This window comes from Gymnogyps californianus, chromosome 7, assembly GCF_018139145.2.
Source record: "Gymnogyps californianus isolate 813 chromosome 7, ASM1813914v2, whole genome shotgun sequence".
Lineage (NCBI taxonomy): Eukaryota > Metazoa > Chordata > Aves > Accipitriformes > Cathartidae > Gymnogyps > Gymnogyps californianus.
Window position 1 is genome coordinate 20235215 of NC_059477.1, and position 14867 is coordinate 20250081.

The 14867-nt window shown below is 37.6% G+C and overlaps 1 protein-coding gene across 1 annotated transcript in view; it reads left to right on the plus strand.

The window, feature by feature from the left end:
- Nucleotides 1-14867, plus strand: part of SP3 (Sp3 transcription factor) — a 36391-nt gene that overhangs the window by 9997 nt on the left and 11527 nt on the right. Inside the window, exon 4 of the mRNA XM_050899993.1 lies at nucleotides 1422-2784. Coding sequence (XP_050755950.1) covers nucleotides 1422-2784 — 1363 coding nt within the window. The remainder of the gene's footprint in view (nucleotides 1-1421; nucleotides 2785-14867) is intronic.

Here is a 14867-nt window from a genome sequence, read left to right on the forward strand (position 1 = left end):
AAACTCACTCGGATGCATGCCACAGGATTCATTCAGGCTGGCTAAGTCTCAATGCCATGTTAGAGAAGAATAAGCTGTGTCCTGTATTTTGCATATCCAGGTTTTATTCTAAAGGAAGTCAGAGTGCAGCATCAGAAGGAAGCTGCGATATGCTCCGGTAACTTCCCTACCGGGAGCGATCACAGGATCAGTGCAGAAGGACAAACTAGAGCTTTTCTTTCTATGTCCTGTGGGCTCTGCCAAAGAGACAAAATTTTTTTCACAGAGCTGACTGAGTTGTAAGACAAGTTACTTACTTGTTGCTAAATATTAAGTTATTCCATTGGTTTACTGTAGTGCTGTAAAACAGATAAGGAGAAACTTCACTACATCTTTTTTAGATTGATGGTTATTTACAGTACCAAGTTGGTTGACTACACAAATCTGTGCTAAGCATTGGAGGATGTTAAATCTAATTCTTAATACTCTATTCTGAAAAAGCTTGCTTTGGTAAAGAAAGGTAAGTGCAATTTACCTTTTCTTTACTGAATAAGAAACACAAGCATACTCCATCAGTCCTTAGGTTCTTTAATCTTTAACCATCTGGGGGTCTGTTCTGAAACGTTGACCTTTTCTATTGTTCCAACTTAACGAAGATAGATTCCCGCCCCCCCCCCCCCCCCCCCCCCCCCCCCCCCCCCCCCCCCCCCCCCCCGATACATATGACTAATCCAACTGTGATTTCAGTGTAAAAGTCCTTAGTTTAGAGGCCTTCTTCCCTAGTGAAGCAGTAACTCATACACGCTTATAAATACTAGGACTTTGTATTATGTGTAACTTAAACTGAGGCTATCCAGTCTTTCCAACCATGTGACTAAGTCACTTCTTAACACTCTCCGTACTGCTGAGAGTCACAACATGCACATCTATACCATATATAACACAGAGTCAGAAGGCAGTGGAGCTCCAGGAGATACAGGCGACACTGGCTTCATGGCGATTCCTCCACTTCTGTGTGATAGGTGCCGGGCTAGGTAAAGAGCGTAGCTGAGTCCCAGGGTAACCTGGTGATGACAGCTCCAGCAGCCCCTGCCAGCTCCCTTCTTCCCACAGCCAGGGATTTGGATTTCCCAGCAGCCCCCACACCAGAATAACCCTGCTGCTGGTCACCTGACGTAGCCATGGCACAGGAGCTGCATTTGACCTGCTCGCGAGCAACATGCAGCTCACAACCCACAGGTTGGTTACCCTGACTTAGGCATTACCTCACTTACAAAATCTGTATTTCATAGTTCTAATCCAGTTGCTGTTGTTCATATGGGCTGCACTGCATGTTTTCCAGTAGTGTATCAATCTATAGTGTTGAATTGCATGACTGTTCTAGCATATAGTCTGTACGTCTCTTGTTTTAATTTTGTCTTTTCTTTTTTCTTTTTATTCAGACAGGGGATTTGGCTTCTGTGCAATTAACAGGAACTCCAAATAGATGGGAGGTCTTGTCCGCAGCTCCTGCCACTATAAAGGATGAAGCTGGTAATATAGTACAGATTCCAGGTGCTGCCACAGTAACTTCAAGTGGGCAGTATGTCCTTCCTATTCAGAGTTTGCAAAATCAACAAATCTTTTCTGTTGCACCAGGATCAGATTCGTCGAATGGTACAGTGTCTAACGTACAATACCAAGTAATACCCCAGATCCAGACAGCGGATGGTCAGCAGGTTCAACTTGGCTTTGCAGCCTCTTCTGATAATAGCAGTATAAATCAAGAAACTGGTCAAATTCAGATCATTCCTGGCTCTAATCAAACCATCATTGCCTCTGGAACCCCTTCAGCTAATATTCAGAATATCTTATCGCAGTCTGGTCAAGTCCAGGTTCAGGGAGTTGCAATTGGTGGTTCGTCTTTCCCTGGCCAAGCACAAGTAGTTGCTAACGTCCCTCTTGGACTGCCAGGAAATATTACTTTTGTACCCATCAATAGTGTTGATCTAGATTCTCTGGGACTTGGCAGTGGTTCTCAAACCATGACAGCAGGCATTAATGCAGATGGGCACTTGATAAATACTGGACAGGCCATGGATAGTTCAGATACTTCTGAAAGGACTGGTGAGCAAGTTTCTCCTGAAATTACAGAAACCGCCACTGATAATGACTTATTTGTGCCAACATCCTCTTCATCACAATTGCCCGTTACCATAGACAGTTCAAGTATATTGGAACAAAATGCAAACAACTTGACCACAACTAGTGGTCAAGTTCATAGTTCTGATCTTCAGGGAAATTACATCCAGACATCAGTCTCTGATGACACACAGGCTCAGAATATTCAGGTCTCCACAGCACAGCCAATTGTACAACACATACAGCTTCAAGAGTCTCAGCAGCCAACCAGTCAAGCCCAGATTGTACAAGGTATTGCGCAACAGACAATCCACGGTGTGCAAGCAAGTCAAAGTATATCTCAGCAGGCTCTTCAAAATCTTCAACTGCAGCTGAATCCTGGAACTTTTTTAATTCAGGCACAAACAGTGACCCCTTCTGGGCAGATAACCTGGCAGACATTTCAAGTGCAAGGAGTTCAAAACTTGCAGAACTTGCAAATTCAGAATGCACCTGGTCAACAAATAACTCTAACCCCTGTGCAGACTCTCACTCTTGGTCAAGTTGCAGCAGGTGGGGCATTGACGTCAACTCCAGTTAGTCTAAGCACTGCTCAGTTGCCAAATCTACAGACAGTTACAGTAAACTCTATAGATTCTGCTGGTATTCAGCTGCATCAAGGAGAAAATGCTGGCAGTCCTGCAGGTATTTATTTTACTCTTTTTGCAGAAAATTGTTTTTTATTATTGCATGTGGTTGGTTTAACTGTTGATAATTGTAACATTATTGTCTTGCTGCAGAAGCCTACAAAATACAGTAGGTTAAACATAGTGATGATAGATTTTATTTGAAACTACTGTTCCATTAGAAACCACTCTAATGGTAGAACACAGTCCCACCTCACTTCTTTTAGTATAAGCTCTTGTAACTCCCAACTGGTCATATTAGTTAACAGCACTTCTAATACAATGTTTATTGGTGCTTATAAGTCTTACCACGCAGAAGATGTGCATACTAAATTGAGAAGGGGGAAATCTGACTATCAGCTACCACTCTTCTAAGGCAGCAGTATCATTAGCATACCCCATTCTTCCCAGTCCTGAATAGGTGAAGTTTTCATGGAAAATCCAAATATTTCTGTTGATACAATTTTTTTTCCCCTGAAAATTTTCAGACCCCCTGAGGTGCTGTTATTCATTCGCTGTTTTGTTAAATTCATTTCCTACTGATTTTATATCAGTGTAACTACGATGTGCAAAACTCATGTAAGCAGAAGTGAAACAAGCATGTAAATATCAAAATGGAGGCTGTGCTTAAGAACATATGTAGATTTCCGGTACTACTTATTTGCATTATGTTTCAGAATGTATGGTTGTTAATGATAAACTTCACAGTTTGTTTTACCTCTGTAAGCAGAGAAGAAAGGCTATTTTCTTAAAATAGGTGTTTCTTAATGTGAGAAAAAATAAACATGCCTGTTTATTTTTGGTAAATCGGATACAGTGCATTCCAAATTTCAGGGCGTAGCTACCTAAAAGAAAGAATAAGAGATGATTCAGGTTCAAGACATTTTGCTGTACCAGAAGCCATTTAATCTCATCATTGTGGGCTTGTGCCCAGGCTAGTTATGAGGGGCAGAGTGAGCAGTAGAGGTAATTTGGGAGGGAACTGTTATACAAAGTAGCTTGGGAATCGCTGTTTTACTATAATCATGTGATCCAAGGCTCTGGTTCATTAATATACCAAAGCATAAATGTTTAAGTCAAACATAAATGTTTTGTATTGTATGCCTATTTAAGCATGTGAGAAGAATGCAATGTTAAGTGAAAAATGCCTGGAGGAGCTGCTGAACTGGGTTTGTTTCAAAAGCCTACTGATTATAATACTTATATAGTTATTGATATTGGTATATTCTATGTCAGGAAGTGTGCTTTCCCTTTGGAATCTAAAATAATAAGCAGGGATGTCTTTTTAGTTCATTTTGTTTTGGAAGTGACTTATCATGGACTTATATTATGGACTTCTCAAGGCAAAGTTACCCAGACCTAGATAAGCCTGCTCTTCATTGGCTTGTATGCAACAGCACCAAACAGATGAGTGTGCTGCTCACAGCATTTGTTCTGCTGGGTAATCTTGATTCTTAAATTTTCTGTTTCCAGTGACCACAGAAAGTCTTGGTTTGTCTCCATCACACCTTGTTACTTATGAGGATGTGGGGAACAGACATCAGTAATAAAAAGCATGTATTGTGCATGATAATACAGCTAAACTCGGATGTCAGAATCTAACTCTTGGAAAAAGGGCACTGTGACTAATATGAAATAGAAGGAGGATGAGAACTTCTTTATTTCTGAGATTTATATTTGGTATAGGATCATGTAGCTAATGTTATTGCTTGTGGAGTAACATAGCAGAAACTTGAGAAGAAAGATAGAAAGGAAAAGGAGAGAAGAACCAAAAGAAGAGAGACATGAAAAAGAAGTTGAGCCTGCTGTGTGTATTAGTTTGTCTGTTGACGGTCCTTGAGAGTGTTTTAATGGTGGTTCATAATAAAATGCAAGGGAGTTCATTCCATCTAGCATTCCTTAACTGTATTTTCCTGTGAGGAATTTCAATTGGGAAGGGAAAAGTGTAAATGGGATATATGAAATACGATTAAATAGGCAGAAGCAGTAGATGAATAGCAGAAACTATTGCCTGAAGTGAATAGCTATAAACACCTGGTTATATTAAAGATAGGGTGGAGATTTATAGTGACATTTTTCCTACTTGTCTAGGAACAGTAAAGGGACTGGAAGGTATTAAAACTGCCATCCCCTAAATTTGGGGAGAATTTAATTGGTCCCTCCTTTATGTTACAAGAAACTCACTTTTCCAAAGTAACAATCAATGTGAAACTGCTTCTAACAGAATCAGACTGAATTATCTTGATTGACCTTCAGTGTCTTTTCCATATGCATCTGGTATTTTGTCTATATTGAAGTTGTTTGAGAGAATCTTTTTCAGTGATGTTCCTGCCCTTCTTATTTATAACCCCTTACAATATGGTATGGCACCCTTTCTTCAGGTTGAAGAATAAATATGCAATTAAAAGCAAATAATGAAATTACAAAAATTTTTTTTTTAGTCAAAAATATATTGCTCTTCTGATCTGCAAATGAGGAAAAACAGTTTAGTTTTAAAGTGAAAGAAGAAGGTATGTGGAAGGGACAGTAGAATGAGAAAAGTTAAAGCTAAAGGGTGAGAGGCTACTTGATTCCTCTTTTCTGCAAACTACCAACAAGCTTTGAAGCAAGATAAGAAGGGTTTCCCTGTATTTTCTCCCCTCAGCCCAGATAATGCCCTTCCTTCCATAACAAATACTGTTGGGCTGTATTTTCTGTTTTCATTTAGCAAAACTTTTCTACCTGAGGCAAAAATAAAAAGAACATATTCCTAGCCTTGGGTCAGAGATGGTTGGTAATTATCTGAAGTCCAGATAACATAGATTGCTCTGTTAGCGGTGTAGCTGTGAAAACCGTGGATTAGGTTTTAGGTTTTGGTAGCTACGGCCCATTGTGTGAGAGGTGTTCTTCCAAGCCTCACTTCCCAGGTGAGCAGCAGAGGACATCTTTACTGTTCTCATGAGTGTGTGAGAGGAAAAAAATGTCTTTACCTAGGTCCTACATTTTGTTTACATAATGGAAAGTCATCGCAACCCTAATACAAAGCTAATAGCTTTGTCCAGTAAATGTACAGTTTTCTTTGAAAAATGTCCGGTAATTATGCTTCTACCAAAATGTCCGCTTTACCAGGCGTACATACGCAGAGACTTCCATTGCATTGAATTTGTTCTGAAAAGTCTTGGCTGAGCTTGTTTTATGTTAGAATGTTTATTAGAGCTTATATTCCTCCTCATTGTGCTTCATGTTGCCTTGCATTGGAGAAGGGAAGGGTATTGGTTAGTCATAGCTGAAACTTTCTTCAGCGTTGCTTTTCAAAACAAAAAGCTATATCAAGTAGTATCTATGTGTTAAACACTGGCAAAGAGATATCTTTCTCACTTGGGTTTTGGCTTCAGTCTTCTGGTCGTGAGAGGAAGTTAAACCTGAGAAAGCTCTCTAGCAGTCTGTTGGCAGTTTGTAATAAAATACTGCATTGTGTGTAACAAAAAGAGCCATTACATGCATAGTTCACATTACTCTTTAGCAATTTACCTGTTCAAGAAAGGTATTTATTTTTATTAGCGTGTTTATAGATTTCTTCTTCAATCATTTCATATAAAGTTGCATTCCCTTTGGAAAAATACAGGGTACTGAAATGTACCAACTTGGTTTTCATGTTTCTGATCCTGTAAGTTTTGTCAATTTGAAATAATTTTGTAGTTACTGGATTTTTTTTTTTCCCTTAAAGCTATTGTCCAGACAAAGGAGACTTAACAGTGTTAATCAAAATCTAATTGTAATAGTCTCAGCTAATTTATTAATGTACTGAATCACAGTTTTGGATTGGTTATTTCCTGAAAAATGGCAATTTTACCAGGTCTTATCTAAGTTGCTTAGCTTTTTATAAGATGCTGGATGCATTTTTTTTTATACTACTTTTGACTATTCCAGTAGCATCTGAAGAAACTAGCAAGTGACCTGAAAGAAAGTAGCATTGGCTTGAGAAGGGACTTTGCTGCTTATCAACCCAGACACACTCATCTGCAAGATTCATTTATTTAAAAATAAAAAACTCTACAGTTTTGCAGCTTGGTCTACAGTTGGAATAAAGTCAAAGGGATTTCTTTCAAGAGTTGACTCAAAGTGCCACTGCAAAACTGAGGTCTTCATTTCTACATCTTTCTTCCCAGCTCCTCCTCTGCAGGAGTATACACAGCTACTTAACGGACTCATCTGCCTGCTGCCATTGAAGCTTACAGTCATGCCTGTTGATCAACTTGTACCAGTTGATAGAGAGTGGGAGTGGTTAGCTATTTGTGGTGAGGACTTCATTCCATTCCTGCCAGAACCTGAAGTCTTTATCATGCTGACGTAATTTAGCTATTCTAAATTTGGCCAAAAAATTGGCTGGCAATTTTCAATGTAAATAGTTGCCCAAGTGACAACTTATCTTTCATCTGCTGGTATCTTGTGAGGCTTTGGTCTAACATCTGTTAGGTAAAACAGTCTAAACCACCAAACAAACAAAATTAAAAATGGAGTATTTACAGTTTTACTTGTGGGGATGGTTGTTTCAATGCTTCTGGTGAAGTATTGCAGAATGCTACTTAAAGCATAGCTTTCTTCTGGCATCTAGAACTTTATAAAAAGTTTTGGCTGGTTTTCAGTATTACACAACTTAGTTTTTTCTCTTTCTTTCTAAATTCCAGTTTTTAACCTTATTAATTTTACTTTCAGTTATGCAGTTTTTCCTTCTAAGGTATTCTTTATACCAAGCTTTTGAGAGAAGGGCATGGTGTTGCTATGAAATTGAATCTGATTATTAAAAAAAGTCTTATCAAACCCATGAAGTAAACTGAAGCAATGATGTTAAGTAAATATTTTCATCAGACAACATCTGTTTTGGGCTATCCCATTTACATTTGAGGAGTTTAGTTTGCATGTTGTAAAATCAAGAGTTAAAAACAATTCCCCCACTGTTTTATTTTTGATATGAAAAATTAAATTGGAAACTCTGACAAATTTAAGTTAGAGCAGGAATTAGAGCTATTTATGTACCAATCTTGTGTAAATAGTTTGCTTTCAGCATGCTTAAATTACATTCCTTATTTTCTTATCATTTTCAAGGGAAATTAATAAATTGTGGAAGAATTAGACGATCATGCTTCTATGTGTTTCACAATCTTGCTTATAACAGCATATGGTAAATTATCTCACTTTAAGTGTAAGAAAGTTTGCATAACTTTAGTCTGATTATTTTTTTAAATGCAGTATCTACCGCTGTGGAAGAGAATTGCATTTTTTCTTCGAATACTTGAAAAGATTGAATTGTCGCATCCTTCCTCTGTGTCTGTACTTCATGTGCTTTTCTGATCTATGTTCCAAAACAGCTTAGAGTCTAATTCATTTTCCTACAGCCCATGGTCATGAGGTGAAACTTTGTTGTATGTATGTTACTCTTAAGTGAATATTCTGTCATGTATGCTGAGTGTCTGGTGATGCGTCTTAGATTCTCAAGGTTAAGGAGGTTAGCCTGAGTTATCTTAGGCTCAGATATCCTCAGGATGTTCACAAAAGAATATATTACCCAGTTTTAGGTACTCATTCCTTTTTCATTTTTCAAATAGCCTTTTTACAAGATACTCCTGAAGCAAAAGCAAAACTCTCTTACACCTGTGGGGAAGTATGGCAAGTATCCATGAAGTGATAGAAGCAAGGGATTTTATTTCCAGTACTGCTTCAACTTAAAAAGAAGGCTGGCAACTCATCTTCTCTCTTTTTGCAGTCTCAGCTCTTTAGGTCCATTGTTTCAGGTTCTGTGCAGTTTTCTTGCCTTTTGAACCTCCTGGCAGGATTATACACTTTGGTTCTGATCTCTCAAGCTAACTGGTCAGTGCATCTGGCTCATAAAAAGTATCTGAAGTTCCTACCAAGGACAACGGCAGTCTTTCCATAATGCCGGGAATGCTCACCAGGATCCTAGTTGTGATTGCCCTCTTGAAGATAAGGCTGGGCTGTAGATGGGTTGTCTTTCACTGCTTGTAGAAGACACATTTTTTCAAAAGGTATTAATTTTTAAGGACGAAAGGGGGAAAAAATACACATTGTCAGTGACATCCTCGTTATTTATCACACAGAAATGATAGTTCTCAATCAGCATTTAAATTTCATGCGTCTTTTAATCCCTGTATTCCGTGTATGTTTTGTACTTCATTTTTCTTAATCAAAATGTTTTACTGGATCCTAGGAAGTCACTTGCTGTGCAGAACTCTCAAGTATATTATATCAACAATGGTGTCATCATTGATTTAAAAAAAAGTTACTTTTGAATCTAATTTTTCCTATAATCCCATTTTGAGTGGCATTAATTCTTTCCCTACTTCTTTGAGTCTTTGTTTACCCTTTTTCAGTATTATCACAGTGCTAGCTTTTTTCTAACCCACTGGAGCATTCGCATGCTCAAAGGCTTGCAGCATTAAAACTTCAGAGAGCTCTTCAGCCTTCTCTTAAATTATTGAATGAAAATTATCCTAATTTGTTGATTTATTAAGTGTTTATTTCAGTAGCTGTTTTTACATTTTTTACATCTTCCTGACTTACTGTCAGTGGGAAGCTTTTCATTCTCATCTAGTGATAGGACCGTTATTTCGCTTTTACCTAAATACAGAACAGAAGCACTTATTGAACGGAACTGAATTACTGCTGACAATTCTGTTGTTTGACCCTACCAGCAGTCTAATACTCTTTTATGTAGGAATACTTAACCCCACTGGTCACAGAATTGTCTGTGTCCTCCTGCTTTCCTCACCTATTTCTGCAGTTCCTGGCTTCTATATCGAGCATGATCAACTCTTCTTCCCCCTTTCTAGTTATCCTCTCTTATATTTTCAACTATGGGAAAAAAGGAAAAAATAAGGGCATGCTGCAGCAAGCATTACTGTCTGTAAGAATCCAAAATCTTGAGAATCTGTAGACAACGCATCTCAAAGAACTGCAGTTACTGTAGGGTAAGTAACTGTTCTTTGATGCATAATATGTGTTGTGGTAGCACTGGCTAAAGTACTTTCGTGATTCAAATTTTTAAATAATTGGCTTAGAATAATGCATAGGATCACTTGGAAATACAGTATGTGGCATTTCTTGCAAGAAAAAAGTCTATAGCTCTATTTTTAATCATTTTGCTGATACTGCTTAAATATTCAGTACTGTGAGGTCCTGCTCTTAGACTTGTACACAACAGTCGTTTTGCTCAGAAACTTAAAATCTGATTTATTGAAACTAGATGATGGTCTTCTGAGTTGAGGTTCACAGGTATTTCAAGATGACATTCTGTAGTGTATCTTCTCTTGCCTTGTAATTTATTACATAATAAAAATGCCTAAATTCACACTTAAGTTTTGAGGGGCAAATCAGAGTAGAAATCATTAACCTTGTTGAGTTCCTGTCTGAAAGACTTGCACAGCTGGCCAACTAGTAGGGAGAGTTTAATTTAGATAGTTTAGTTTAGGAAGTTTAGTGTAGATGGGAATGAACAAGGACAGTGTCTAAGAAAGTGGACCATCTTTATTAAAGTTTCCTCGCATCCAGAGATGAAGGCTAGATGAGTCAAGATGCTGAGGCAATGTGCGTTGCACTGTAGAGAAAACTGAAGACAAAACTAATACGAGAGGATGCAAAGGAGATGGGAATTCACATCTGTTTTCTTGGGAGGAGTGGGAAGGGAAGCATCTATTTGGAAAAATAAATGAATGGGCATGACTGATTATAAGACGTTGAAACTGCAGACAGTCAATTTGTGATGCTGTGAGGAAATTGGTGTGAAGGTATGAGCAGTGCTGCTGCAAATCTGTTTTCAGTTGAAAGACCATATTTCCGCTTTTCAGATCAGGAACTTGTAAAGCTTAGCTAAGTAAAAAGGCAGGGTGGCTTTCAGCATCTAGGAAAAGCAACTAAACTAGAAGCCCACAGTTTGGAGACAGTTACAGGTAATGCTGAGAGTGCCTTTATGTGGCATTCTGCAGAGGCAGATATATCAAGCAGTGGTGTAGTCCTCAAATGAAGTTTTTGCACTGCATCCTCCTCCTTTCTCAGTTTATCCCCGTTTCTATGGCTGTTCGGTAAACTAATAACTTTTCTCATAGATGAAGAAAACAGCGTTTTCTTAAAGTCCTAGTTGAAACAGATGAAGACAGAACGTGAAGCTTAACTGAATCTGATAAATGGTGAAATAGGTAAATGACCTGACTGTATCAGTGGGCAGCAGTAATTCTCTCCACACTAGATTATAGTTGAAATATACTCAAGAATAGTTTAAGCTGCATTTACATCTGCATAGTTTCTTCCTGTCAGTTTAGTTATTCTTCTCTGAAGTGCTTTAAACAAATCTCTTAGTTATTGTTTTTATTTGCCAAATACACTTAAACTTGCTCCATGTTGTAGCCAGCTCTGGGCTGTCTACAGGACTATGAAATACTGCCTTTGGAACAAAATTGTACACCAAGATCCCAATTTCCATCCTTTAGAGGAAAGCAAGACCTAAAACAAATCTAGTTTACCAGATACCGAGAAGAACTTGAACAGAATACATGGTTTTCAGAATATGTAGGCAGTTTGAAACAGTATCTTTGTCTGAATTTCCCCTTCATACTTACCTAGTACTAGGTCTTGAACTTAATTAAGAAGTAAGGGCATATAGAAATTTGAAAGCATGGAAATAAAATAGTAGTAAAGAAAATGGAGCCTTCATTTAGCCTGTGTTTAATTGGTAGAAAACAAAAGTTGCTTCAAATTTAGCAGCGTTTGCACCAGTTTGTCATGACTTTAGGGATTATGTAAATTTTTTTTTAGGCCCAATTTTTTGCAGAGTATGTGTAAAACCTAGTATTCTGTCAGTTGAGACTGAATTAGAACAGAGCATGTCCGAGGGAGAAATGCGGAGTCATTGCTATCTATATGAATTTACATAATCTCCAGTTCCATTGCATTGGAGAAGACTCTTATCTTTTGCTCTTCTCCATGGTTTGCCCCTTCTACTCCTTCATTTTCTTACTGTTGTCTAAATTACAGTGGCAACCCCTCCTCCCTCCAAAAATAGTGATGGAATTTTCCCTCATCTCTTGCAATAATGTAAAACCTACTTGGAGGGCAACAGACTCATTGGTTCTAAGGACCTTGTTAAGGCAATCAGATTCACTACGGGATTTGATGCAATCCACTCTCGGCTATACTACATCCTGGAGAGGCTAGATAAACACTTCATCTTTTGATATTTCTTTTAATTTTGTTTTATTTAAAGTATGATCTACATAGTTAAGTATTTAAAAAGGCCTGTCTGTAAATTGCCAGTTTACATTGTACTTTTCTGTGTGCCTGGAGTAGAAGATGGTCCTTCTGGGGAATACCAAAAGCAATAGCTACACTTTCTGCCTTACCAAGATAACCAGGAAACATAGCACAAAATTACAAACACAGTACTACTTTGACTTCATTTCAGTTTTGCATTTTTTAAAATAATACTATAAACTATTGTATGCCTATGCAAACTGTTATTTTCTCCAGTATCCTCAACTCTTAGGAGTGTTTTGTCTGTCCCTCTTTTTTTTTGTCCAAATAATTTTCTCATTTATGCCTCTACCATTATAAAACTATTATGAGCCTTTGTGCTGCTTCAGTAATGGTGGTGATTGGGAAGGACTGGGAATAGAGAGATACTGATGAAAAAAGTGGAAGGAACTCATGATGGAAGTTTGCAGAGTGGAACAAACATTGTATGAATTGAAGGCAGAAAGTCCTGGATACTGGCGTGCAGTAATAGACATTCTGGACATGTTTCTGTTGTTAGGTGTATCTCTGTTATTAGGGTGTGACTTTGAGGTGTCAGTATAACAGGAGAAATCACGTTATATGGAATGTTTGACTTCAGTAGTGGAGTTGGGTCTTTAGAGCACAGATCCATACCCTAATTTGATCCATTCATCTTTGCTAGGACATGTTGGTATCTCTTTTGAAGTATGTATATGCAGTGCTAACTGGATTTCGCTACTGACTTTACAAACTCACTATATGCCAGTGTCTAATGTTAGTAAGATCATAATGAAATTACCTTCTTAATATAGTGTTTTATTAACATTACTTTAATTCTTGTTTTAAATAAAAACAGAATTTATACAATGTATGTTTTGTGGAACATTTGATTGGTAAAAGAATTTTGAGTATGGTGCATAACATATCCAGTCCTAAAGAACTGCTTGGAGGCTTGAATTGGCCTGTGCTGGCAGCCTTGCCACTTTGCTGTATTTAAATTCCCATTATGTGCCCTGTTGCATAAAAGTAAATCAGGCTTTTGCCTTTTTCTAAAGTTGCTGTAAGTGAATTAGTATACTTAATAGTATCCAATTTGAAAGATCAATTCTATAAACTCTTTGTGTGTTGTATAGTGTTTTAATCTTTGCTTATGTAAAATGAATTTTGTATATAACATGTATATACAAATTATTATGGATAATAAAATTATTTCATAGGTGAGTCTCAGAAAATGACTTAATTTGGTAGGAAAGATAGTTTGGTGGCTAATGCAGAAGACTAGAAGTCACCACAGAGGTTTTCTAGGTCTTCACATGAAAGATACTTGTTATGTTGCTGTCTGAAATTGTGAACTTTTTATGTGAGCTTAGTGAAGCTCAGTGTGCAGGTGACTTTGGACAAGCTTACCACAGTAGTTCTGCTGGATGTTACCACACGTGTAAAGAGTCAGCAGAAGTGAGTGTGCTAGCTCCTGGATTCCCACAGCTCAGAGCCTGTCATATTCATGCAAACTTAATTTCTAGCATTGACTTTTGCAGCCAAACCAGATAAATAGTCTAGACTTCCATGTTTCTGACCTGGAATTCTCTTCCCAATGCAGTGGTTTCCTAGAGAATTATTTTAACTTTAGTTACATCAGTGATGTAGTTTACAGCACAGTCCTGCAAATTGTTATACATGTGCAAGTAAAAGGAAGGCAAACTGTGGTGTTGGGAAAGACTGGGCTGAGACTTTATTAGCACCAAGCAAATTTTTGTGTGTAGCTACATCCTTTGTCTCTAAACAGATGAATGCTGGAGATGATTCAGAAGGTAGACCAGGTAACTATTACTCTTTACATGTTTTATCATTAATTTCTTTCCTGATCTCTACTGGGACAGGATGCTGTTTATGATTTCACCCAGCACAGTTTTTCTTACGTTTTATCGTGCAATCTATGCAGCTTTGTTTTCATTATACAGATGATGGCTGATACACTGACTCCCAGAAAGAATTTGGAGTGCCCACAGTGCTCAGTTAAGGTTTCAGTGTTTGAGAGGGGTTTGAGTTAAGGATAAAAATCTACATGATAACTGAGTTTGTTCTGCAGAGAAAGCAGTCTCTTAAATACATCCAGAAAGACACACAGCTTTTAGTTTGATGCTTCAACAAAAGAAAAAAAAAAAATTGATGGTTTGCTTATTAGTTTGTGCTAATGGCTAATCATTTTCACTGAAAAAAATACAAAGTAAACTACTCTGCTGAACCAAAGAAGGGGCTGGGGTTCAGCTTTCTAAAGTGACACATAGATACTGTCTTTTTTGAAATCCAGACTTACAGACTTTCAGCTCATTGGGAATCCAGAATAGTGTCTGAGGGGAAAAATGTTCCTATTAAAATGTAAATTTGTTAAAATAGTTGTTGTTTCACAGTGTACAGTGATGCTGTAATTAGTTCTTGGATTAGATTGAATGAATGCTCTGTAGGGAGAGGGTACACATACTTGCAAATGTCCATCCTATGAGGATAACTTAAGAGGCTTTTTTGCATCCATAAAACTGCAAAGACCTATTTTGACTGCTAGCTCATCAAAATGTTAAAGTGGTTCATGTGTTGCTTACCTCTCTCTAATGCTGGATAACATTCTTCCCTAAATGTTTTCTTCTCTATGTATAGTGGAAAAGGCATAAATTTGAAGTGGGAAGGGGAAAATGGAACAAAGGCATGAATTTTTTTTGTTTTCCTTAGATATCTTGGTCATTCTTAGGTCAAAACCTTTTATTTAATTGATTTCTCATATTACTTTATATATCACTGTGCATGCTGAAAACTTCTGAAGATCATCGAGAAAGGCTGTTTCTA